This window comes from Sapajus apella, unplaced genomic scaffold (genome assembly GCF_009761245.1).
Source record: "Sapajus apella isolate SASKATOON/1434 unplaced genomic scaffold, GSC_monkey_1.0 scaffold43, whole genome shotgun sequence".
Classification (NCBI taxonomy): Eukaryota; Metazoa; Chordata; class Mammalia; order Primates; family Cebidae; genus Sapajus; species Sapajus apella.
In genome coordinates this window covers 6,700,976-6,727,854 of record NW_022436983.1, presented here as the reverse complement: position 1 = coordinate 6,727,854, position 26,879 = coordinate 6,700,976, and the positions used below count along the sequence as shown (strand labels likewise).

The 26,879-nt window shown below is 43.0% G+C and overlaps 1 protein-coding gene and 1 non-coding gene across 6 annotated transcripts in view; both read right to left on the bottom strand.

The window, feature by feature from the left end:
• VPS13D (vacuolar protein sorting 13 homolog D) overlaps positions 1-26,879 on the bottom strand; it is a 296,629-nt gene that overhangs the window by 8,303 nt on the left and 261,447 nt on the right. For all 5 annotated transcript variants that reach the window (XM_032300439.1, XM_032300440.1, XM_032300441.1 and 2 more), the window contains one exon: positions 6,389-6,520. In XM_032300439.1, the coding sequence (XP_032156330.1) occupies positions 6,389-6,520 (132 nt within the window). The remainder of the gene's footprint in view (positions 1-6,388; positions 6,521-26,879) is intronic.
• Positions 21,847-22,010, bottom strand: LOC116566670. The gene has a single exon (XR_004275954.1). It is a non-coding gene; the product is annotated as a U1 spliceosomal RNA (small nuclear RNA).

The following is a 26,879-nucleotide window of genomic DNA, read 5'->3' as shown; positions in this document are numbered from 1 at the left end:
AACGCAGCATGCCCCCCGCCCTTCCCTGCTGCCCCTGTGCACCTTCCTCCGTTCCCTTTCCCTAAAGCCACAGGCCATTCCCCTCCCTCCCTGGCCTAGTTCTCCCAGGTTTTCCTTTGCCTCACTTGAGCTCCTGGTGCTCACACTGCTTTGCAGTCTCGACCCGGGCTCTCCTCTCTTCACTGCCCTTAGAATCAAGCTTCCCATAAGGCCTACTTTTGGTCTACAAATGAGTGACTGTTGGAAAAACCTCAAGGGAAGAATGCCACCATGGTCTCAGGTGGTCCTGAGCACACTCCTTCTGTTCTCTGTTATTAACTGAGAGGGAAGGGGAACAAAAAAGTGCAGCCAGAAACACACAGCATCCAGATAAGCTTTATCCTTCAAATCTGAGACCTAGAGAAGTCACCCAGTATTTGGCTGACACATTTTAGGTTGCTGTAGATACTATAATTGATTCTATTTAAAAAATAGGATTTTTATACTATTCTTAAACCTCAGTTAAAAGTTTTAACTCTTGGGATGGAGCATGGTGGCTCTCACCTATAATCCCAGCACTTTGGGAAGCTGAGGCAGGAGGACTGCTGGAGCCCAGGAGTTCAAGAGCAGCCTGGGCCACATGGTGAGACCCCATCCCTATTAAAAAAAAGAAAAAGTTTTAACTCCCCTTTAAGGAGAGTAAGAGGATACTCTGGCCTTGGGGGTTAGTGTCAGAAAGTTTCTTCTGAGGGAAGGGAAGGCTGTGGCACTGCTACACCCTTTTCCAAGATGACAGGTGCTAAGAGTGGGTGAATCTGGCAAAAGCCAATGCCACCAAAGTAGACCCCACCATAAACCATGAACCACAGGGCTGAAGGAGTCCCACCATAAACCACAAACCACGGGCACTGTCAACAGCAGCCACGGCAACACCGACAGCAGTTTCAAGCCTCCTCTGGGGCAGGTAACAACGTCCTCCCAAATCACTCAGCAGCCTTGCCAGGGGAGCTGGCCGCCCTGGTGCCAGCCGCCTCCGCCTCTCACTTTGCCCGGAGTTCCCCATCCTGATGTGTAGAACCCCATTGGTCTACTCTGCAGGGTCACTGTGATGCTGTGAGCTAATCCACATGCCCCACACAGAAGAGACCCGAAGTTAATGGTGGCTCTTCTGTTGAGAACAGGTGCCCAGCTATCCCAAACCCGGGGGGATGACCCCTCCTTCCCCCACACATCCTCTCATCAGCAGATTGGAGAGAGAGACATCCCTCTAATAGGCCACATGGAAAACAGGCTCATGACCAACTTCTCTCAGGGAGAAACCTGCGAAGTAACTGTTTCAGACACTCTACTTGACTTTTCGCCTTTTTTTTTTTTTTTTTAAGCTATATTAACTCATTTATATATCTGATTCTACTTCCTCTGGAGTCATTTCAAAATCGGAAACATTCTGAGTCGCCTGACTCAGCGCTCCTGGAACAGACCCCTCTACCCCTAGGTATTAGCCCCACCCCAGGTCCATCTGTGGCCCTGACTCTATGGGCTTATGTCGCTCTGAGTGCCCGGCCTTCTTCAGGGCACCTCAACGTCCACTGGGGAGTGGCTCCTCTTTGTTCTTCAGCACCCCAGCCTCAGCTGATGGCATCCCCATCAACCAGATACTATAGTATCTGCAGACACTATAGTTGATTCCGGGAAAGGAGCCCAGAGCCTCTCTCAACCCTCCTCCTCACTCAGATTCCAACCTCGCAGTCTCGGCATCCACTAGTGCTGTTTCCTCCATACCCTCCAATCTGTCCCCTTCTAGTCATTGCTACGGCCACTGTGTCCAGGGCGCTCCACCTTCTCCCTGGGCTACTCCGAGGGCCTCCTAACTGGCTTCCCGCCTGCAGTTGCTCCACCTGCTGCCGTCGAGGTTTGATTTTTAATGAGTGGGATCCTCTCCTTCACAATCTTACTACCACCTACGGGAGAGGCAAGCTCCTTGGCATGACCACGGAGGTCAGTCTTCAGCATCCGGCCTGGGAACACACCTTTCCAGCCTCTGCTCCTTCCCTCCACATGTGCTGCTGCCACAAAAGGCTGACCCCAAATTCTCCAGACCTGTCGTGATCTCTTCTGCCCCATGTCTCTGCCCAGCACTGTGCTCTGCCCATGCGCCTTCTCTCCTTGGCACATTTCTCTGCCTCCTGAAAGGTCAGGTGACTTGTCCAGAGCCTTTTCTGCGAAGTCTTCCCGGCTTTCCAGTATAAATTAATCTCTTCCCATCTGTGGGTCCATGACACGTTGCTCACACTTCTATTTTAACAGCAATATATGTTATAGGTCATTGGCAATACAGTGTCTGCTTCCCCTGCTACGCACTGAGGACAGAGGAAATTTCTTACTCACCCTGGTACATAGTAGGATTCAATAAATGAATGCGTGAGGGTGTCTCAGAAAGTGACACTGGCATTGTAGCAAGGCAAGGAATTTGCCAGCATACAGGCAACTTTGGATGCTGGACACCTGTTACCAGTAGGAAAGTTTAAAACTTCTCCGGCAACTCCTGATTTAGCTGATTAAAGATTTAACAAACCTTTAGCTTTACCAGAGGAGCTGAGCCATCTGCCAAATGCAGGTTTTAATTCGGGGCATATCGAAAAATGGCCGAGTCTGTAAATGTCAATAGTTACTGACAGATTATTTCCTGGTTTAGGAAATGGAAGCTAATGAATTCTATTCCATTCCTCAGAAGGAGGGATGTTCTTATTTTGAGACTGTGTATGTTACTATAAGGTTTATATTTATAATTATATACTATTAGAATCAATATTATATGGTGTGTTCAATAATTTTCCTGATTTCTCTCTCTCTCTGAAATTTCTCAAGAAGAGACAAGATACAAAAATTGTAAACAGCACATTTACTAAGTAAACAAGAAAAGAGACTTTTACTCTTGACTTTATTTTCTTCTATATTCTTGGATTTGCTAACCATGCATATAAGTTTCTTTCTGAGACAGGGTTTCACTTTGTCACCCAGGCTGGAGTGCAGTGGCATGGTCTCAGCTCATTGCAGCCTCGACCTCCCAGACTCAAGCAATCCTCTCACCTCAGCCTCCCAAGTAGCTGGGGCTACAGATGTGTGCTACCATGCCTGGCTAATTTTTGTATTTTTTGCAGGGAAGGGGTTTTGCCATGTTACTCAGGCTGGTCTTGAACTCCCGCCCTCAAGCGATCCTCCCACTTTGGCCTCACAGCCCTTTGGGAGGCTGAGGTGGGAGGATCGCTTAAGGCTGGGAGTTCAAGACCAGACTGAGCAACATGGCGAGACGCCCCCATATCTCTAGAAAAAATTAAAAGGAGGAATGACTTATCTGGCTGGTGGACGTATAGGCTACTTTCATTTTTTATACTTTTCTGTATTTAACAAAATCTCATAAATGTTACTTTCTAAAACTGCATTTAAAAGTACAGTTTAAATTGTCTAATTCCAGAAAGCAGTAATTAAAGCAGCTTCCTAGGTCATGTGGGTTGCTCATGAGTCTTTTTTAAAAGGTAAGAGCCACCTGACTGCTCACCAGCCTAGTGTGCACCATTATATGTGATGCAGTATTAGAAATAAAATAGGTTCCGTAAAAAAATGAAAATGAATTTTGGCTGCAGTGAGACATGAGTTGGAAGAAAACTTAACCATACAGGAGAAATTTTACTTTAACATCATCTTAACCCGGATCCTATTTCAAAAACAAAATTGAGAAAGATGGGAAGCAATGACAATTGTGTAACTTATCAGAGGAATATGTGATTAACTTGAAAGTGAAGCCTTTTCAGCTGGCCAGACCAGAAATCACATGTCGGTAACTCTCTTTTTAATACTAATTAATTAGATAGAATGAAAAAATTAAATGCAACTCGATCTGGGAGAACAAAGTTGAAGTCACCATGGGGCTGGGGACTTTGTGGGGTTTTCACTCCATCGGGAAATAATTACACAATATTTTCCAGAAGTGAAACAGTGAGCCTAACTGGAAAAAATGTGGAAACATTTACTTAGAACAGTAGAGCAGGGTATTAAAGACCCTTTAAAGGGGTTAACTCTGGAGGAAAATATGCAAATAATTAGATCTTTAAACATGTTTTTAATTACAAATCTAGGATAAAAGTCAGAGGTATGATTTGGTGCTTGTGTGCTTTTCCTGAAAACTCCTTTCTTGCAAAGTGGTGAGTGTAACGATCACTTCACCCTGAAGACACAAGCTGACAACTGAGGACACTTCAGAGCACATTCACTAGACTCCCTGATGGCTTCTTCCTTGTATACTTAGGAAGGCTGTGGTCACGTGCCTCCTTCAGCATTTACCGGCAAGACTCAACCCACAACTTGGCTGGAGACACATGGTTTTCATCTTGAAAGTCAAAATTCATTCATGCCAATATCTCTTCCTAGTTCATATGAATTTTGAGTTTCATGAAATCGATTTTACTGATTTCATTTTGATTCCAGTTTTTAGCTCTCTCTGGCTGTTTTTCAATGCGTACACCTCACTGGGAGCAATCCTATGTTGGCTGTACTATGCAACTTCTTCTATTGCAAATGAATTTCACAGTGACCAGAGATGGTTCGACTTGAACAGAGGTAAGTTGGAGAGAAAAGTGAAAACATAACATGGAATAATTTATAATCTCATTTAGCCTCTGACTAAAATATGCCCATATGACTGGAAAATGGACACATGTGAACACAAATGCTGAACTGTAGCTATCTGACTATATTTACTGGGCACCTATTAGATGCCAGGCACTGTTCTATGTGCTGAGGATTCTTTCGTGAATGAACAAAGAAAAATCCCAGCCTCACAGGGCTGCCATTCTAGTAGACTCTGCACCATGTCCTGCCAGACCTGAGAAATGACTCTCTAGACCTCCCATCCAAAGGCTAAAAGTTCCATCTACAAAGCAGTATCAAGAGCAGCCGTGGTACCGAACTCCTGCCCCAAGAAAGGCAGAAATATAAAGTCCTCCCTGGAGTGAACTGCATGGGCACTCTGGGCACTGGACTGAAACAGCAGAACCTATTAGTGACACCTGCTGTGGACAGAGTTACCCCTCCCTGCCAATTCATACGTGGAAGCCCCAACCCCAATGGGACCATTTGGAGTGAGTAATTACAGTTAAATTAAGTCATAAGGTTGGGGCCCTGAGCTGATAGGATTAGTACCCTTTTAAGAGACACCAGAGAGCTCCCTGTTTCTCTCTGCAATATGGGGACAAGTGAGAAGAGGGCTGTCTGCAAGCCAGGAAGAGAACCCCCACCAGGAACAGAATCAGCTGATGCCTTGATCCTGGACCTCCCTCCCAGCCTTTAGAACTATCAGAAGAGAAATTTCTGTTGCCTAAGCCACCCAGTCTATGATATAAATGGCAACCCAAGTAGACAAAACAACAAAATGTAACTCCATTATCAAGAGACCTTCTAATAATACCACAGGACTTACACAAGGCACATGCAGGGAGATCCCATTCTATCTGGCAAGCAAAAAATACATTCTGGATTTGACTTTTGATATCCCCATTCAAATATTGCTATGAAATTATGAGATGAGATATCCTTAACACTGTCTTTAACAGTGACTCTGAAGACTATCCTGACAGCTGACCTCAATTCCAGACATTCATCCACCCACCAAAAAACACTCACAGCACTCAGAATCCCCCCAAGCTCGCTTTACCTTAAAGGAGACAAGTAAGCATCAGAAGAAATTAAACTAGCATTTTGCTACTCACCAGACACAACTAACTGCTTTCTCTGGGCCAGTGGTTCTAACATCTATTCAGGTTATAGAGCACTTTTACGCTACAAGGAGCTCTGCAAAATATCCTAACATCGTGAAATATTTAATTCTACCACGTCAACTAGGAATAATATCACTAGCTGAAGATATGACAAGATCCTAGGTGTGTAAAGCTCCATATTTTAAGAGTAACAAAGCAATCTTAAGAAAAATCCATTTCCAAAATGTCCAACTACTAGTGGTTTGCTATTTGTTTTTCTGTTTTGTTTTGCTAGCATTCTGCAGCAAAAATAGGATATCAAAGTTTAAGAAATTTTTACCGAGAAAAACCTTAAAATTGAGAACATTTTACTCCTTCTCTCTTTGAACTAACTAGAATGAGACTGTCATTTTCTAGAAACAAAACACTAAGGCCAGGCTATGGCACACAGTTGAGGACCACTCCTTCGAGTAAAAGGCTGTTTACCATCAGTTACATCTAAATCTAAAACACATTTGGGGCAAGGAATTCTTTGACCAGATCTAAGGTCTGAGGGTCAGGAAGATAACTCAGATCAGATGGAAACTTCTTAGGCTCAAAAGGAGAAGAGGCAACTCAGTAGACTCATAGGGCTGGTTTCCCATGGTCTGACTTACAATTCGTCCTGAGTGTTGTCCGTGAGTTTGAAGAGCTGCTCCTGTCCTTCCGCCTGGCTCTCTGAATATCGGGGAAGCAGCCCCTGGGGCCCTGTGCAGCACCGCGGTTTCCGAACCCTCTGTGCTTGAGTCCTAGACACATAAATGGACAAAAAGCCAAGAGGTGAAGTGTGTAGGTTAAATGCTTTTCCTTTCTCTCTAAATTAAAAGCACTCTGTAATACGAGACATACTCCAAATTTAGTGAATTAAACTACAGTATTCCCTGTGAATGCACCATGAAATAGTGGTTAAAGACCCTCATTTGAGTTTGAATCCTGCCTCTACCATGTTCTGGCCATGTGATCATGGACAAGCTGGTTAACTTCCTTAACACTCAGTTTCAAGTCTTCTCTCTGAACAGGATGATGACACCTACCTCACAGGACTGCTGTGAAGATGAAATAAAACAGTGCCCGCCAAGCCTGGTCCTGGCCGATGGTGAGCGGCACACCAGTGGCAGCTCTCGTTCCCGCCACTATTACTATAACAGAGCCCCCCGGGCCACACCCTGTTTTTCTAGGCATCTCTTCAGGAGAGCCATCTTGGGATTTGTGATGGGTCTGGAAGAAAATCCTGGGCATTTAGTAAGAACACACCAACCCTTGAGACTTCTAAGATGAGGTCAGTTGCTTGGGCAAAGGGTGAGGGACATGGCAATCATTCGAGGAGAAGAAAGGCCTCCTGGACCTGGCCCAGGCCAAGGCTGGGGTTCTGTAGTGGCTCAAAGGACACTCAGCTGTCGGCAGCCTGGAGGAATCTGCTTTGCTGTGGCTTTTAGGGTAGGCTGATGGTATCTTTTTCCACACACTACATACAGGGTAACTGATAAGTACTTTCTGGTGCTTTTCTAGAAACTGGAGTGCACATTCGTCTTGGAAAGGCTGTGCATATTTCAGATGACTGATAAGAGTGCACTGGGTCTGTCCTCGGCCTTGTACTTGCTGTACTTTTTATTATTTGTTCCTGGAGCCCACTGAAGCGAAACACCCCTCTCTAGACATATCTAAAAGAGAGAGGAAGGCTTACACACTGAATCAGCACTTCAGAAACATGAACCAACAGAAATATAGATATTTGCTTACAAGGGCAGCAAGTACTCTGGTGGGCAAGTCAGGTTAGTAATGTGGACAGAAACAACCCCAGAAACTTGCCACAGGCCATGCAAAGCTGGGATAACTGAGAAGTGCTCCCGAATCCAGGGCAGCACTCATTCATCAGGCTGTGCCATCTGAAGGACAGCCCCATACCTTGGTGATGTTTGATTATGTGCTGGAAAGACAGAAATCCGGCAATCATTTTAGAAAAGTTCAGTTACAAGGATGTCTTCAGTACTATTAATTGTATACTTCAAGGGTAATATAAAGAGACTGTACAGAAGTTTCAATGATCTGCACTAAGAGAAGGAGTAAAAAACCCATTGTATTTATATCACATACTCACATACCCTGCCAGTCTCAATTCTTCCTTTAAGACACAGGCTTACAGTTGGCTACTCAGAGCCCAACTATTGATTTAAAGTGGGACGGGCGGCATAGGGACCACGGCTAACGCATCAGCAGAGAAGCTGGACAGCTGATGCCGAAAGGACGCTGGTAACCTCTGCAGGCAGGGGGTTGAGGGAAGGAGCCTGGTGTGCTTCTCCAGGTAGCAGAGCTCCGTTCTTATCTCCTTGCCTAGCGAAACACCTGCTGTCATTCCAAATACTGCCTACACAGGCGAATAAAGTATGCTTCCCCCAAGGCAGTCCTGCTGATCTCTCTGCCATGCCACATGGCAGAAACCCAAAGGCCTCTCCAAGAGGAATATGGCAGGTTCTGCTTCCTTATCACTTTCAATGTAAGGTTTGATTCAGACTCAACACATCTTCCCCAATCAACTGGGAGGCCTGTAGGCTCAAATTCAATATATATCCCAAATCCGACTATTTCTTCATCTCGATTTAACTAACATGTATCATGACAGTGGCCATGTAACTTGTTCTTTCCTTCCATCCTTGTCCACCCTCCTCATGGCAATGAGAATGGTGAGTTACATCAAGTCAGTCATCTGCTGAAAACACATTTGCTTTCCATCTGAGGTGGATAAATATGTTATTTATTGCTTGGCTCCATGTAGACTGGAAACTCCAGGAGAGGAGGAGTTTGTTTCATTCACTGCATTCCTGGGATGGAGAACAGTGTCTGGGTTACGGCAGAGCGGCGGTCAGGGTAAGCTGAAGAAGCAAGTGAGTGCCTGGTGGCTGGCAGACAGCATAAGGGCCATTAATTGAGCTAAAAAGGAAAGGCCATATGCAAGCATTGGTGGAGAGTTTGAAGATTAGGGATTTTGAGCACTGAAAGCAAAATCAACATTGAGGCAAAATGTGAACCAGTTAGAACCCCATCTTCCTGACAGAAAAGTCAAGGGTGTCTCTTGTCTACTCTACTGATCAAAACAAGGAAAGGGACATGAAGGCAATGTCCTGAAGCTGACACGGTTGACAGGCCTTTTCCCTCACACGAAGCAGTATTTTCCACCTGAAGCTGAGGAAAAGCATGCTACCAGGAGGAGAACACTTGCTGCAGTCCTAAACTCCTCCAGTGGATCCGAGGGAGCCAGAGAAGGTGAGGAAAGGTGCCTTGTTTCTGGATATTAAAAATTAAAAATTACATCCCATGACAACTCCAGAATAGTTGAGAATGGGAGTAAACGCGCTCACGTTGTTGATCTTCTCACATGATCAAACAGCTTTCCAGTGTCAGCAGTTATTTCCTGACTCAGTGGACTCCCTCAGAGCCTTCCCCAGATTTTAGTGATCCAACCTCACCCCCACTACCAATACGTTATTTTTTAACCTGCAAACTACCAACCTACCAAAAACATCAGAGAATACAAAAACAGAGTGGCTCCCCTGGGGATACACACTGACTATTTGTTTTGTTTCCTTTCTTGACTGTCTTCACACAGGCCAGAAACTGTCTTCCCATTTCCAGGGTTCTCATTTTTTTTCAAGGGCAAGGCCGGATTTAGTGCTCAGCACTGCTGACTGGAGAGCTCACTGTGGCATTCAAGGCTAACTTTTCACCTCAACATGGAAGAAAAGACAGATGAGTTCAATTTTACCCTAAAAGGAAACGTCTTCTGTTACAGTCTTATGAACACAAGGACTTCCAGAAGGCACACTCTTACTAGAAGCAGAAAGCTGGATTAAAGGAATTTCCCCCCACTCCCCTATCAGCTCATCACTGTCAGTATCTGAAAAACTCTTCTTTCCTCTCCAAAGCTCAACTAAAAGTTGACCTTCTCAGGTCCAAGTTGGTAGGCTGTGGGGTCACGGGGGAGTATTTAAAGTCACTGCATATGAACAAATTTAGTTCCAATCTCAAAAAGAATTACCAAAATAATTTTAAAAGCCACCAGTAGCCTAGTGTTCTCAAACCTTGTAAGCCAGCAGAAAGTTTAACGTGATGTTCTTCCACCCAGGCCCCTGTGTGATGATGTGGTTTTCTTCATCAATTGATGTGGCACTGTACATTCAAGTAGGCCTTTGAAACCAGTATGACCATGTGACAGCAATCCTACATTTGTCCATGCCCAGTGACTCAAGAATACAGTGTGTCCGCTTTTCAGTGACTTTCCTGTATGTTCCAGTGAGCCTGTGAGTACCCAGAGGGAAAGGACTCTAGTCCTTTTTTTTTTTTTAACTGGATTTTAGAACTGGACTCATCATTATCCTCCATTCAAGGCCCCCTCTCATCACTGGCCTCTCTTTATTTATTTGAAATAAACATCTGTGAAAGCAAAAAAACTCCATCACTCCATCGTGGACCACAACTTGGTCTTCTGCCACCCCAAATCCCTATTCCTCCTTTACAGAAGGCAGCTGCTGTTCTGAATCTTGAGTTTCTCATTCCTGAGCTTTTCTTTTTTTATGTAGTCTTACCACATTTCAAAGGACGCTCCAGTACATGCTTGTTATGTTCTTTGGGTTTAGTTTTGGGGTTTTGAAAAAGGATGTCACTGATTGCTAAGATTCAGGCATTCTTTTGTGTGCAGCTATGATTAATTCACCGTGTCTCTGCTTTATTAATATTGCACTGTATGACTATCCCATGATATATCCATCTTCCTGTTGATGGCACGTGGGTTTTTTCCAGGTTCTGCTATTACAAATGAAGCTATTATGAACCTTCCTGTACGTGTTTCCTGGTGAACTTCAAGAATTTAACTAGGGGGAATTTGCTGGCTCACAAGATATAAATGTTCACTTAACAAGATAATCTAAACTGTGTGCGAAGTGGCTGAACTATTTTTATACTCCTGCCAATGAGGCATTTAAGAGGCCCTAGTGATCTACATCAGAATTGTCTAGGACAGCACTGTCCAATACATAGCCACTGACCATATGTGGCTACTGAGTATGTGAAATGTGGCCGCTGTAATTAAAGAACTGAATTTTAAATTTAAATTGTATTTTGGATAGCACTGATTTAGACTCTTGAATATTCGCTGCTTGAATGGGTATTAAATGGCTTCTTACAGTTTTCTTTCCCATCTTCTCCTTTCAGCCTACAGCAGAGTAAATAAATAAATAAATAAATAAAAGTGGAGTAGCTGTGGATCCTGCCATTGGCGCTAGAGTGGCAGGCTGACATCTAAATGACTCTGGCCCACCACTGTTAGAAAGGCCTGCGGCCTCCCTGGTGGCTTTCTTCCTTTCCTCTGACCACCTTTGCCGCCACTTGGGCAGGGTCTTGATACCACAATCCTGGGGACAATGGATCACTGAACAAGAGGTGGCCAAACCCCACCCACTCACCTCCCCCTAGTCAACAGCATCTCTTATGAACCAACATTCAACCTAAGAGTCTGTTCAGCACATGCCTCCCTCCTCTCAACACATGCAGCAGTTCTGCCTCCACAAACCTTTGTTTGGCCAAAGGTCTGCGGTATATTTAATTGCTGCCAGCTGGAGCTCGTCGGCCATGTTAAGCCCTCAGCTGCTGTGGTTTATAAATTTCACAGTGTATAGAAAGAAGCAGTCCTTCCAGTCAACCAACTAATCCAGAATGTCAGCACCAAACCAACTTGAGTTTTGAACTCCATGAAAATGTCAGGGAGTCTGCTGAACAGCATGGAGGACTCTTCCCCCAGGGAAGGGGCTGTGGATACAGTGGCTGATACTCTGCAGATATCCATCCAGTGAGGACAATCAATACAGGGTGTGCCTGCCTCTGGCCACTGCTATCTGACATACACTGGAGGCCCCAAACCAATGATCAGAGTAATAACAACAACTCATGTCATTTTTTTTAAAAAAAGCAACAGTAAATCCAAACAAGGTGACACAGGAAGAGCTAGCCAGTTCCACTCGGTTTATCTTGCCTTTCAGCTGAGAGTCAACAGCTAGCCAACCATCAATTATTCGTAGCTTCTACGATGAGTATATCATAGTTCTATCAGTTAAGACAGATGCTGTGCACGCATACACATACACCTACATAGCTTAATTTGGATGAGAAGTCTGTCATGGCCAGTGTCTTATCAACCAAGTGATGTTCAAAAACAAGAAGTAAGTGAGTAGAAAGTGTATGTCACACTTGTGATGTCAGCATAACAGAATGTTTATTAACTGATGGCTGCCATCTTCCTTAAGGGCTGCATGTTCTGAAGGCAACAAAGTGATGGGCTGGGCTTGCACTTACTTTATGTATGTGTCCAGGGCTTTTGTTTTAATCAAGTATCTTACTGATATATACTGTGCTTGAGTGTGCACAACTGACTGAGAACAAAGGTCAACCCAGACTACCTCTTCCAATACTGGTCATTGATAACAGCTATAAGATACCAGGGTTCTTGACGAAATGGTCTAATCAAACATTTGTCATTTCTCTAAGAGAACCCCACAGTCTGTCTAAATAGTACTATCTGCACTGGAGTAGATGAATTGGTGAAAAACCCTCTGGTATCCACAGCAGTACATTGTCTGCAAGCCCAAGAAGCCCATCATGCCAACTTGAGTTTTGAACTCCATGGGCTGCGTCTATCTTGGACCTGCAGCTCTCACCATGCCATAGGCTGCATCTATCTCAGACCTGCAGCTCACTCCTCTCAGCCACATGCAAGGTGAAGCGGAAAAGCATTTTCTAAAGATGAAGTGGAAAAGCATTTCTTCTCCACAAACAGATTTTACTCCTTTCAGTGCAAACTGTAATTAGAGAAGACTCTACTAGAGGATGAAAATTTCTAAAGTTTGGCTCTGTTTACATGAAAAATTCTTCCCCATAGTTTCAAAACAAACAGAAATACATCTTCTAGAACCCACTCAAAGACAGTATTCAATCTATAGGTTGGAACAATTTGGATTTTGAACACATGGAAAATAGGTTGGGCAGAAAGAAACCCTATGTTAGTAGAGATTAGTTCTTAAATGAAATTACTGAAGATCCAAACTAGGGTAGCCAGAAAAAACGAGCCTATTTAGAGCCCTGAGAATGGTTTGTGCCTGCCTCCTCCAGTCTCCTATTCAACCAACCTTTCCTGAATTATCATATGCATAGGGCAGCACTGGGCCCTGAGAAAGACCAGGATGAATTAAGTATCCAGGGAGCTTACGGCAATTAAATGGAGAAGATGAACAGAAACAGGCAATAAGGACATAGCAGGGAGCACTAGGAGAGACAGGGAGCACTAGAGTAGGCAGTATAATATAATGGCTGAGAGGATCGGCTCTGGAGCCAGGCTGCCCAGTGGGTTTGAATCCCAGCTCCATCACTTACGAACTGTAACTGTAGGCAAGTTACGTCACTTCTTGGAGCGTTGGTTTTCTCATCTAAATGGGGGTAATAATGGGTTGTTGTGAGGAGTAGATAAGTCAATACATGTACAGTGCTTAGAACAGAGCCTAGTACATAACAGGCACTCGATAAAATGCTACCTATTCTTTTTATTAGTGCATTATGTAGAGTGCCATGGGTGCACACGAGGAGCCCTAGTTGAGGTGTCTGGGATCTAAGTTGGGCTAGGGTGCAACATCCAACCTTTTGCACTTAGTTTTCCTACTTGGAAGGCTCACTTCTTCAAACTGAAGTATTTTCTTTTCCCCTTTGCTTTCTTGTTAACATCCTATTTACCTCTCCCTAGTGTTCTGAAGTCATACGTGTATAACACACATAAAATCCCATGTTGTGCCACTGCCATTGAAAATGTGAGAAATTTGATTCAAGAAATCATTAGAAATTATATTAATCTTGTTAAGTTTTTAGCAATTTGACATCCAGCAGCAGGGACGACATTTCCTGAGCTGAGCTTTCTTCCATCAGTGGGATTCACACCTGACTTGTTTATAGGGGTCAAGGCTTCCCATAATTTAACACATGTTTCGGGGACCCCATGACACTGCAACTGTGACAGCTGGTAGGACTAATGCCAACAGATATGCCTACTGGGATTTAAACTCTAAGACAAAAATATACCAGCTTTTTTTTTCTTTCTCAGTCAACTGCCTCAGGGGCAAGACTACCTGTTAATAGCTGGGTGGGGAGGGGCAAGGTAGTTACTTTATAAATAATTCCAATCAAGTAGATCACCTTATGGTAAGAATAGATCCTAAAAGGCTTGGATCTCTTAGAAGGCCATAATTTTTGCATGCATTCTGGGTTTGCTTTGCTTTGCTTTTACAAAATAGTAGACAACCTATAAAGTGGTTTGCAACTTTCAACATCATGGAAGAACAAGGCGCTCTACAAATGTAATCTTTCTTTGTGTTCTAAGTAGAACATTCTGAGTCAGAGACTGCAATGCTTACTGAAATCTCTCCATGCATTATCAAATTCCTTGCTAACCTGTCACCTCTAAAGCCAATTCCAAGATATTTCATATGGACCAAAATACACAATCTCTGGTAAGCTTTATTTTGTAGCTATTAAATACAAATGCTAATAACACGCTGATTACACTAATAAACCAGATATTTTCTTTTCTTTTTTTTTTTTTTTTTTGGTTCAAATTATTTTCCTGCCTTAGCCTCTGAAAGTGCTGGGATTACAGATGTGGGCCACTGTGCCCAGCCCAATATTTTCAGATTTATTTCTGGCAAGTGATTACAAAACCTCTTTCTTTTAATGTTTACATTATCTACCTTCTCTCAAAGTTGATCTATTTTAAGAGAAGAGATGAAATTTAAGAACAAGGTAGTTTGGGTATATATCCAAAGGATTAAAATTGTTCTGTTATAAAGACACATGCACACGTATATTCATTGCAGCACTGTTTACAACAGCAAAGACCTGGAACCAACCCAAATGCCCATCGATGACAGACTGGACAAGGAAAATGTGGCACATATACATCATGGAATACTATGCAGCCATAAAAAACGATGGGTTTGTGGTCCTTTGTAGGAACATGGATGAATCTGGAAACCATCATTCTCAGCAAACTGACACAAGAACAGAAAATCAAACACCGCATGTTCTCACTCAGAGGCAGGAGTTGAATAATGAGACCATGTGGACAAAGGGATGGGGAGCATCACACACTGGGGTCTGTCGTTGGGGGAATAGGGGAGGGACAGCATGGGGTAGGGAGGTTGGGGAGGGATAACATGGGGAGAAATGCCAGATATAGGTGACAGAGAGATGGAGGCAGCAAACCACATTGCCATATATGTACTTATGCAACAATCCTGCATGTTCTGCACATGTACCCCAGAACCTAAAGTGCAATTATATATATATATATAATTTAATGTGTGTATATGTGTGTGTGTGTGTGTGTGTGTGTGTGTGTATATAAAAGGTAGTATAAAGGAACATAGACTGAAAAAACACAAACACAGGCTGAAATCCCAGTCACTTACTAGCTGGGTGATACTGAAGAAGTTACTAGATTGTTCTTAGCCTCACTTTCCTTATCAATAGGTGAGAACTTAATACCTACTTGGTTGATAATGTTGAGATAAAATATGAAGAGTGTGTAGCATAGTGCCTGGCACATAGTAGGTGCTTGTAAGAGTTAATCATCTCCCTCTTTCCTACCTTTATTCAGAATTATTGGGTGTCAAGTCCATTTAAAATACCAAAATGCAAAATTGCAGTATTTAAAGTTTTATCTTGACAGAGCACCCTGGGGGACAAGATTTCCTGAATCTATCTGAATGACTCATAAGGAGCACATCACATGTTGGATACAGAGGTGTTTTCTAAAGAAACGACTGCTTAAAGCTTTACTCACCTGACCCACTCCCATCCATATCCTATTGCCTGACAGAGCTTTTTAAAAAGAGCTACAGCGAATCAAACTAGTAGCTCAATGAATTATACCAGATATCAAATTCTTAGAATTGCAATTAATGAAGTTTTAGAAAAGTACCATTAATAAAACTCACAGCAGGTGCTTTCAAAAGGGAATTTCAGGGGTAAAACACTTTCTGCAAATGAAGTTTGTAACACAATCTTAGCAGGTACAAGTGCTGAAAATGAAGCTGCCTTGACTGAAGTGGGGAGGTGTGTGTCCTTACTGTCACCGCTCCACTGGGAAGCCCTGGAGCCCCTCCCCCAGGGCCTTTTTCCATGACCAAAGCCAGGCAGATATGGGGATGCTCCAGCCCCTAGCGGGGACCTGCTTTGTGATTTGTTTCCTTTTCCAAGACCACCTGTTCACTCAGCCTGGAGGTTTTATTCCTCCTACTATCAAACAGAAACAATGGAAGAGGATGAGGAGGAGAAGAAAGGGGCAACAGGAGCAGATGCTTCAAAAAGTGCTAGGGACACAGAAATTAACAACTCACGAGAATGAAAGCTTATGCGGTCACCACATTCATGAGTTTTTAAAGAGAATCTGTTTCAGGCTCTGCAGTTGGACTTCCGGTGGTAGAGAGAGAAACTGAGACCCTTGGGAGGGTCTCAGGGGAGCCAGTGACGTGCTTTCCTTCCAGCCACTCATCTCTTCCAGGGAAGGGGACTCCTGAACCCAGGCCATGGCTGGAACACAGGTGTTGAGGAAAGCCATGCAAACCCAGGGATTCTTGCCTCTTCTGTGCATGGCCGCACCTCGGCACTCAGAACGGTGCCAGGTGCTGAGAGAGTGCTCAAGACATGTGATAAAGGAGCAGACCAGCAGCCACAGGACTGAGCTCTTCAGAGCTGCTGCTTCTGAAGCCCAGGAGGTGAAGAAGTGGCAGTGTGTAGTGGAACTCCTCCAAATCCGAGCCAGAGAAAGGCGGGGTGTTGGTAACAACTCAAGAACCCCTGGAGTATAGGAATCCTGATCATTCCAATGTTTTGGGGGAGGGAGGGGGAACACACTAGAAAGTTACTGACCTGGGTCACGTTCACCTAGAGGGCAACTGGAGAGCTGCCTGGTGGCCTCAGGGGAACGTGCACCGTCTGCACTTTTCCAGGAAGGAAAAGAACAGTGGGGCTTGGAATCCTGGCAGCTCCTCAGGGGCCTGACTCCCTGTGGACAGTTGATACTCAGAACTTAAACAGCTCAGAACCGTCTGACCAAGGGATCAGGTCACCGCACTAGCTCACATCCCAAGGAGAACTCTCTTCAAAGGATTTTTACTATATGGGTCTCATTATTTTGGACCTAAGTTTTAGGTTCTTTAGAACTAGATGCACGAAGGAAGCAACCCATCAGCCACCCCTCCTCATCTTCCTCCTGAAGAGCTGGTGCTTTGTCCTCAAATGTAACCTATGGCTGAGCTTTCTCAGATGCCAGGGCCACCTCTAGCCACATCTGCCCCTCTAGAAGCAAGAGATGGCAGCTTCCCCTTGAACTTGTGTCAAACTGGTCCTGGCCCATCATTCCAATGCCCTCGAGAGTATCCTGGATTTTTAGGCAAAGGAAGAGACTTCTCTTTGTTCCGCCTCTTGCCATGGCGCCTGGGTGTAAAGCAATAGCAGGCACGAGGCAAGAACATCCACGTGTCTGGGTTCAGTGGTATCCTTTCTCTGTGGACAGGAAAGAGGCAGGACACGAGCTGGCAGCTCGGTGGTGCCCTTCAGTGCCTCTACAAGGGGTACATTTCTGCCTGGTGCTTCGACAGTCAACCTGGTAACAAAAGATTATTCTTTATTTGGTGATAAGAAGGTCAAGCTGCCTTTTAATTAAGTGCTGCCAGTGTTAACATGAATTGGACTGATTGTCATAGTCCATCAACCCTTGGCAAACTGGTTTGTTTGGTCTGGACAGCAAACAGCATTCCACACTACTGGATTTTTTCTCCCAGATCCCCTGTGGCCCCACCCCCCACAAACCTTTTTAAAAATTACAATCTGTTCTGACGTCTCAAGTTACATTCTGTAAATAATAAGCAACACTGATGAAATGCAAAAAGCTGAAAATTTGTAAAGCAGAAAGATCTGCTGTATGTCCCACATCTGTGTCACATTAAACATGCACTCAACAGACTTGCTGATTCCTGCCTAATTGGTACACAGGGTGACATGGGCCAGAAGGGCTCTTTTGCCACATGATATGCCAGGGCCAAGGGCCACCAAGTGCAGGCAGGGAGGGCCAGGAACTGGCATCCTGAGGTGGAGATGCCAAGATCACTGTGCAGACACCCCTGGGCTGCCCACCCTGCCTGTTAGTTTGTGTGCATCGCAAGCTGGTGGGTCACTGCTTCGGTCAGGTCATGAGGGAACAGCCACTCGGAGCCCTCTTCACAGTCCTCAATGTTGCTGAAGCCGGGCCCATGTGGTTAAACTAAATAACATGTTTTAATGACAAAATGTCTCATTTGAAAGAGTTGGCTTCCCATACATTTAAATGACTACTAAAATAAAAATAGAATTGAAGTAAACCAGTTAAAGTCCATTTGGTTAAATGCTTAGCGGATACTAGAGATGAGAACTGCTATGCCATGCCAGGCAAAATTTGATCCATCGTTTTTTATCCCAAGCATTTTACACACACATAGACACACACATGTGTGTACACGTGCACATGCACTCATATTCTCATTTAAGAAAAATTGGCAGAACATAAGAGAGGAACTGGCATGTTTTAAACTTGTGGCACCACGCTGAGTCCTTGAATGATTATATGGCTTCATATTGGAAAAAAAAAAAAGGATTTGGATTCAACAAAAAGAAGCATGTAATGCTCTGAGGATACTCTATAAAAAACTCTGTGTTATCAACACCTCCTCAACCAGCTCTTTCATCCGTACTTTCCCATCAATCTTAGGTCAGAAGACACCAGGATTGAGACTGCTGGGCCACCAGGGTCCACGCTATGTCTCTACAGCTACACTGATTGAGTGCTGACTGTGTACTGGACACTCTAAGCCTCACAACATTCATATAAGGAAGTATCTTACTAGTATTTCATCTTTTTTACATACATATATATTTTACTGCACTTTAGGTTCTGGGGTACATGTGCAAAACATGCAGGATTGTTGCATAGGTACATACATGGCAATGTGGTTTGCTGCTTCCATCCCTCCATCACCTATTTCTGGCATTTCTCCCCATGTTATCCCTCCCCAACCTCCCTACCCCATGCTGTCCCTCCCCTATTCCCCCAACGACAGACCCCAGTGTGTGATGCTCCCCATCCCTTTGTCCACATGGTCTCATTATTCAACTCCCGCCTCTGAGTGAGAACATGCGGTGTTTGATTTTCTGTTCTTGTGTCAGTTTGCTGAGAATGATGGTTTCCAGATTCATCCATGTCCCTACAAAGAACACAAACTCATCGTTTTTTATGGCTGCATAGTATTCCATGATGTATATGTGCCATATTTTCCCTGTCCAGTCTATTGTCGATGGGTATTTGGGTTGGTTCCAGGTCTTTGCTATTGTAAACAGTGCCGCAGTGAACATATGTGTTCATGTGTCTTTATAGTAGAACGATTTATAATCCTTTGGGTATATACCCAGTAATGGGATTGCTGGGTCAAATGGAATTTCTATTTCTAGGTCTTTGAGGAATCGCCACACTGTCTCCCACACTGGTTGAACTAATTTACACTCCCACCAACAGTGTATAAGTGTTCCTATTTCTCCACATCCTCTCCAGCATCTGTTGTATCCAGATTTTTTAATGATCGTCATTCTAACTGGTGTGAGATGTTATTTCAATGTGGTTTTGATTTGCATTTCTCTAACGACCAGTGATGATGAGCATTTTTTCATATGTTTGTTGGCCTCATAAATGTCTTATTTTGAAAACTGACTGTTCATGTCCTTCATCCACTTTTGAATGGGTTTGTTTCTTTTTTTTTTTTTCTTGTAAATCTGTTTTAGTTCTTTGTAGATTCCGGATATTAGCCCTTTGTCAGATGGGTAGATTGCAAAAAATTTTTCCCATTTGGTTAGTTGCCGGCTCACTCTAATGATTGTTTCTTTTGCTGTGCAGAAGCTCTGGAGTTTAATTAGATCCCATTTGTCTATTTTGGCTTTTGTTGCCAATGCTTTTGGTGTTTGAGTCAAGAAGTCCTTGCCTATGCCTATGTCCTGAATGGTTTTGCCTAGGCTCTCTTCTAGGCTTTTTAAGGTGTTAGGCCTTATGTTTAAGTCTTTAATCCATCTGGAGTTAATTTTAGTGTAAGATGCCAGAAAGGGGTCCAGTTTCTGCTTTCTGCACATGGCTAGCCAGTTTTCCCAACACCATTTATTAAACAGCGAATCCTTTCCCCATTGCTTGTTTTTGTCCGGTTTGTCAAAGATCAGTTGGTTGTAGATGTGTGGCTTTGCCTCTGAGGCCTCTGTTCTGTTCCATTGCTCTATATCTCTGTTTTGGTGCCAGTACTGTGCTGTTTTGATTACTATAGCCTTGTAGTATAGTTTGAAGTCAGGTAGCATGATGCCTCCAGCTTTGTTCTTTTTGTTTAGAATTGTCTTGGCCATGCGGGCTCTCTTTTGGTTCCATATGAAGTTTAAGGTGGTTTTTTCCAGTTCTGTGAAGAGGGTCATAGGTAGCTTGATGGGGATAGCGTTGAATCTATAATTCACTTTGGGTAGTATGGCCATTTTCACAATATTGATTCTTCCTAACTATGAGCATGGAATGTTTTTCCATCTGTTTGTGTCCTCTCTTATTTCCTTGAGCAGTGGCTTGTAGTTCTCCTTGAAGAGGTCCTTTACATCCTTTGTTAGTTGTATTCCTAGGTATTTTATTCTCATTGTAGCACCTGTGAATGGCAGTTTGTTCATGATTTGGCTCTCTTTAAGTCTGTTATTGGTGTATAGGAATGCCTGTGATTTCTGCACATTGATTTTGTATCCTGAGACTTTGCTGAAGTTGCTTATCAGTTTCAGGAGATTTGGGGCTAAGACGATGGGGTCTTCTAAATATATAATCATGTCATCTGCGAATAGAGACAATTTGACTTCCTCATTTCCTAACTGAATACCCTTTAAGTTTCTTTTTCTTGCCTGATTGCTCTGGCTAGAACTTTCAGCACTATATTGAATAGGAGTGGTGAGAGAGGGCATCCTTGTCTAGTGCCAGATTTCAAAAAGAATGCTTCCAGTTTTTGCCCATTCAGTATGATATTGGCTGTGGGTCTGTCATAAATAGCTTTTATTATTTTGAGATATGTTCCGTCAATACCTAGTTTATTGAGAGTTTTTAGCATAAAGCACTGTTGAATTTTGTCGAAGGCCTTCTCTGCATCTATTGAGATAATCATGTGGTTTTTGTCTTTGGTTCTGTTTATGTGGTGGATTTTGTTTATAGACTTGTGTATGTTGAACCAGCCTTGCATCCCTGGGATGAAGCCTACTTGATTGTGATGGATAAGCTTTTTGATGTGCTATTGCAATTGGTTTGCCAGTATTTTATTGAAGATTTTTGCGTCTATGTTCATCATGGATATTGGCCTGAAGATTTTTTTTTTGTTCAGTCTCTGCCGGGTTTTGGTGTCAGGATGACGTTGGTCTCATAAAATGATTTGGGAAGGATTCCCTCTTTTTCGATTGTTTGGAATAGTTTCAGAGGGAGTGGTACCAACTCCTCTTTGTATGTCTGGTAGAATTTGGCTGTGAACTCATCTGGATCGGGACTTCTTTTGGTTCGTAGGCTATTAATTGCTGCCTCAACTTCAGCCCTTGCTATTGGTCTAGTCAGGGTTTTGACTTCTTCCTGGTTTAGGCTTGGGAGGGTGCAAGTGCTCAGGAATTTATACATTTCTTCCAGGTTTAATGGTTTGTGTGCATAGAGTTGTTTGTAGTAACCTCTGATGGTAGTCTGTATTGCCGTGGAATCGGTAGTGATATCCTCTTTATTGTTTTTTATTGCATCTATTTGATTACTTTCTCTTTTCTTTTTTATTAAACTGTTTAGTGGTCTATTTTGTTGATCTTTTCAAAAAACCAGCTCCTGGATTTATTGATTTTTTGTAGGTTTTTTTTTGTGTGTGTCTCTATCTTCTTCAGTTCTGCTCTGATCTTAGTTATTTCTTTTCTTTTTTTTTTTTTTCAGGGGAAAGCGCGAACGCAGTCCTCCACTACCACAAATTATGCAGTCGAGTTTCCCACATTTGGGGAAATTGCAGGGGTCAGCACATCCGGAGTGCAATGGATAAGCCTCGCCCTGGGAAAACCACCTTCGTGATCATGGTATCTCCCCTGCCAGGTAAGTATAGTTATTTCTTGTCTTCTGCTAGCTTTTGAGTTTTTTTGATCTTGCTCCTCTAGCTCTTTCAATTTTGATGATAGGGTGTCGATTTTAGATCTTTCCTTGCTTCTCATGTGGGTATTTATTGCTATAAATTTTCCTCTAGACACTGCTTTAAATGCGTCCCCAGAGATTCTGGTACATTGTATCTTCATTTTCATTGGTTTCAAAGAACATCTTTATTTCTACCTTCATTTCATTGTTTATCCAGTCAACATTCAATATCCAGTTGTTCAGTTTCCATGAAGTTGTGCAGTTCTGAGTTAGTTTCTTAATCTCAAGTTCTACTTTGATTGCATTGTGCTCTGAAAGACTGTTATGATTTCCATTCTTTCACATTTTCTGAGGAGTGATTTACTTCCAATTACGTGGTAAATTTTAGAGTGGGTGTGATGTGGTGCTGAGAAGAATGTATACTCTGTGGATTTGGGGTGGAGAGTTCTGTAGATGTCTATTAAGTTTGCTTGGTCCAGATCTGAGTTCAAGTCCTGGATATCCTTGTTAATTTTCTGTCTCGTTGATCTAATATTGACAGTGGAGTGTTAAAGTCTCCCACTATTATTGTGTGGGAGTCTAAGTCTCTTTGTAGGTTGTTAAGAACTTGCTTTATGTATCTGGGTGCTCCTGTACTGGGTGCGTATATATTTAGGATCATTAGCTCTTCTTGTTGCATTGATCCTTTTACCATTATGTAATACCCTTCTTTGTCTCTTTTGATCTTTGTTGGTTTAGAGTCTATTTTATCAGAGGCTAGGATTGCAACTCCTGCTTTTTTTTTGCTTTCCATTTGCTTGGTAAATCTTCCTCTATCCCTTTATTTTGAGCCTATGTGTGTCCTTGCAGGTTTCCTGGATACAGCACACTGATGGTTTTTGACTTTTTATCCAATTTGCCAGTCTGTGTCTTTTGATTGCAGCATTTAACACATTTACATTTAAGGTTAATATTGCTATGTGTGAATTTGATCCTGCCACTTTGATGCTAGCTGGTTGTTTTGCCCATTAGTTGACGCAGTTTCTTCATTGTTTCAATGTTGTTTACCATTTGGTATATTTTTGGAGTGGCTGGTACTGGTTGTTCCTTTCCATGTCCACTGCTTCTTTCAGGAGCTCCTGTAAGGCAGGCCTGGTGGTGACGAAATCTCTCAGCAATTGCTTGTTCATAAAGGATTTTATTTCTCCTTCGCTTATGAAGCTTAGTTTGGCTGGATATGAAATTCTGGGTTGAAAGTTCTTTTCTTTAAGGAATTTGAATATTGGTCCCCACTCTCTTCTAGCTTGTAGGGTTTCTGCTGAGAGATCTGCTGTTAGTCTGATGGGCTTCCCTTTGTGGGTAACCCGACCTTTCTCTCTGGCTGCCCTTAGCGTTTTTTTCCTTCATTTCAACCCTGGGGAATCTGATTATGTGCCTTGGGGTTGCTCTTCTTGAGGAATATCTTTGTGGTATTCTCTGTATTTCCTGGACTTGAATATTGGCCTGCCTTGCTAGGTTGGGGAAGTTCTCCTGAAGAGTGTTTTCCAGCTTGGATTCATTCTCTCCATCACATTCAGGTACGCCTATCAAACGTAGATGAGGTCTTTTCACATAATCCCATATTTCTTGGAGGCTTTGTTAATTTCTTTTCACTCTTTTTTCTCTAATCTTGCCTTCTCTTTTTATTTCATTGAGTTGATCTTCAATCTCTGATATCCATTCTTCTGCTTGGTTGATTCAGCTACTGAAACTTGTGTATGCTTCTGAAAGTTCTTGTGTTGTGTTTTTCAGCTCCATTAAGTCATTTATATTCTTCTCTAAGCTGTTTATTCTCCTTAGCATTTCATCAAACCTTTTTTCAAGGTTCTTACTTTCTTTGCATTGGGTTAGAACATGTTCTTTTCGCTCAGAAAAGTTTGTTATTACCCACCTTCTGAAGCCTGTTTCTGTCAATTCATCAGACTCATTCTCCATTCAGCTTTGGTCCTTTGCTGCTGATGAGTTGTGATCCTTTGGAGGAGGAGAGGCATTCTGGTTTTGGGTGTTTTCATCCTTTTTGCGCTGGTTTCTTCCCATTTTTGTGGATTTATCTACCTGTTGTCTTTGTAGTTGGTGACTTTCGGATGGGGTCTCTGAGTGGATGTCCTTTTTGTTGATGATGAAGTTATTTATTTGTTTTTTAGTTTTCCTTCTAACAGTCAGGCCCCTCTGCTGTAGGACTGCTGGAGGTCCACTCCAGACCCTGCTTGCCTGGGGATCACCTGTGGTGGCTGCAGAAGAATAAGGGTTTCTGCTAGTTTCTTCTTCTGTTATCTTCGTCCCAGAAGGATACCCTCCAGATGTCAGCTTAAGCTCTCCTTTATGAAGTAACTCTTCGGATCTATGGGGGTCAGGGAGCTGCTTGAGGAGACAGTCTGCCCCTTATAGGAGCTCAAGTGCTGAGCTGTGAGCTCCATTGTTCCATTCAGAGCCGCTGCGCAGGTACATTTAAGTCTGCTGCAGTGGAACTCACAACTGCCTTTTTTCCCAGGTGCTCTTTCCTGGGAAGGTGGGGCTTTATTTTTAAGTTCCTAACATGCTGCTGCCTTTTTTCAGAGCTACCCTGCTCAGCAAGGAGGTAGCCTCATCACAGACTGCCAGCAGAGGCATTGCTGAGCTGCCGTGGGCTCTGCCCAGCTGCTGTGTGAACTTCCTTGTGGTTTTGTTTATAGAGGTATAGTTAGAACTGCCTTGGTAATGACAGTCTGCCTCAGTAATGACAGACTGCCTAGGTAACAGCAGACTATCCTCGGTAGTGGTGGACGCCCCAACAGAGCCGGACCGTCCTGGGTCCAGCTGCGTTTGCTGTGAAACTCTCAATCCAGAGTGTTAGACTGCTGGTCTTTGTGGGGGTGGGACCCACTGAGCCACAGCACCTGGCTCCCTGTTTCAGCCCCCTTTTTTTCAGTTGAATGGGTGGCTCTGTCTCCCAGGTGTTCCAGGTGCCAGTTGAAATGGCGACCCAGATTTGTGTGTTTTTGTGCAGAGACCAGCTGTGCTGGCTGAACAGCCGTGCTGGAAACTCATGGCACTTTTCAGCCTGGGAATCTCCTGGTCTGTGGGCAGTAATAACTCGTTTAGAGATTCGGTGTTCACTTACCTTCTGCATTGTTCTCGCTGGGAACTGCACTCCAGAGCTGTTCCTATTTGGCCACCTTGGATCTGCCTCATAGTATTTCATCTTATGGATGAGTGAGCTATGCCTAGTAAAGCCAAACTAGATCTTAGGTCTTTCTGATTCTCTTGGACTCAGTAAACTTACTGAATGGCCTGATTTTGATGAAAACCACTTTAATATGTACTCTGAGTCCATCACCACGTGAGGCATCTGGACATCCTTGAGGAATACCAAAAAAGGCAATAACAACAAACTCGCAATCCAATTGGGAGGATAAGATCTACATCCTTGAAGTGACTCTGTAGGAAACCTAGCCCATGTATAAATAATGAAAGAGTGAAGGAGGTAAGTGGGAGTGCTGGGGAGGTCTGGCATTCTTTGCTACAGAGGGCAGGACAGGCTTCCTGGGAAGGTCTGGCCCAAGCAGGGTCCTACCTCAAGGCAGAGCAGGACTTTTACTAATACAAGGATATACGCCATCAGTACTAATTGGTCACGTTTTACAATAGGAACTGGTGGAAAGAAACACTAAGAAATAGGAGGAAACAAAAATAAAAGCCATTTAATAGGCTACACCACATATAATCCAAAAACATCTGGCTGACGCCTCATTCTTAATACTAAAGCAATTCCTAAAGAACTGTAGGCACAGTGATGGTCTTTCATAAAGTCATGATGCAGATTCTAGCTTGCAGGAACGGAATTCACCAAGAGACTGATATAGACTTCATCAATACCTGGAAGAAAGACATGTACTTACATGGATGACAAACTGGCTAACATGGATGACAAACAGACAATTGTTGGAAGGGTTAGACCAACAATTGATAAGAAATTTTAAAAAACACACACCAAAAAGACAAACTCTGACCTTAACGGGTTTAAAAAGGACTGAAGCAAAGAATATGCAATGTAATTCACAAAAGAAGAAATCCAAATGACCAACTGAAATACGAAAAGATGTTTCAATGCTTCTAATTATCAAAGAAATCCAAGTAGTAACACAGATACTCACTCTTTCAGATTGGCAAAGACTTAAAAGAGGAACAATGTCTGGTTCTGAGTATAGTATCTGGCGCACTGCAGCTACTTCATAAAATTCTTGACTGAATTCTGAATGAATGAACAGCCAGAGCTGGTACAAGGTTGGAGAAGTAAGACCTCTCACACACTGTGGGTGGGAGTACAAATTGTTTCCACTCCCCAGAAGGCAATTTACAATGTGTTTCAAAGCAGAAAATATTCATATCCTTAAATCCAGCAATCATATTTTTAGGACTTTAGCCTAAGAACAGAATTATACAAGTATGATGGGATATATGTAAAGAATGCTTATAATAGCAAAAATAACAAACATCCATCAATGGGGGACAGTTAAGTACCTATGGTATATTTGTAATATATTATGTGAAATGTTAAAAATGCTTTTTGAAATGGAAAGATGTTCTAGAGCCATTGTAGAATGAAAAAGATTAGACATCAGCATATGTGCTCCCATTCATGTCAAATCATATATATGTACACACTTGTGTATATACACATATGTATGCATAGAGATGTCTGGTATGGTCACCATTATTAATCTTTTAGTGCTTATCAATGCCCAGGGAGAGAGAGTCCTTTTTATTTTCTTCTTTGAAGTGGGAATAATAGTATCCATCACATTTGGTTTGTAAAGATTAAAGAGACACTTAATGCAAGGTCT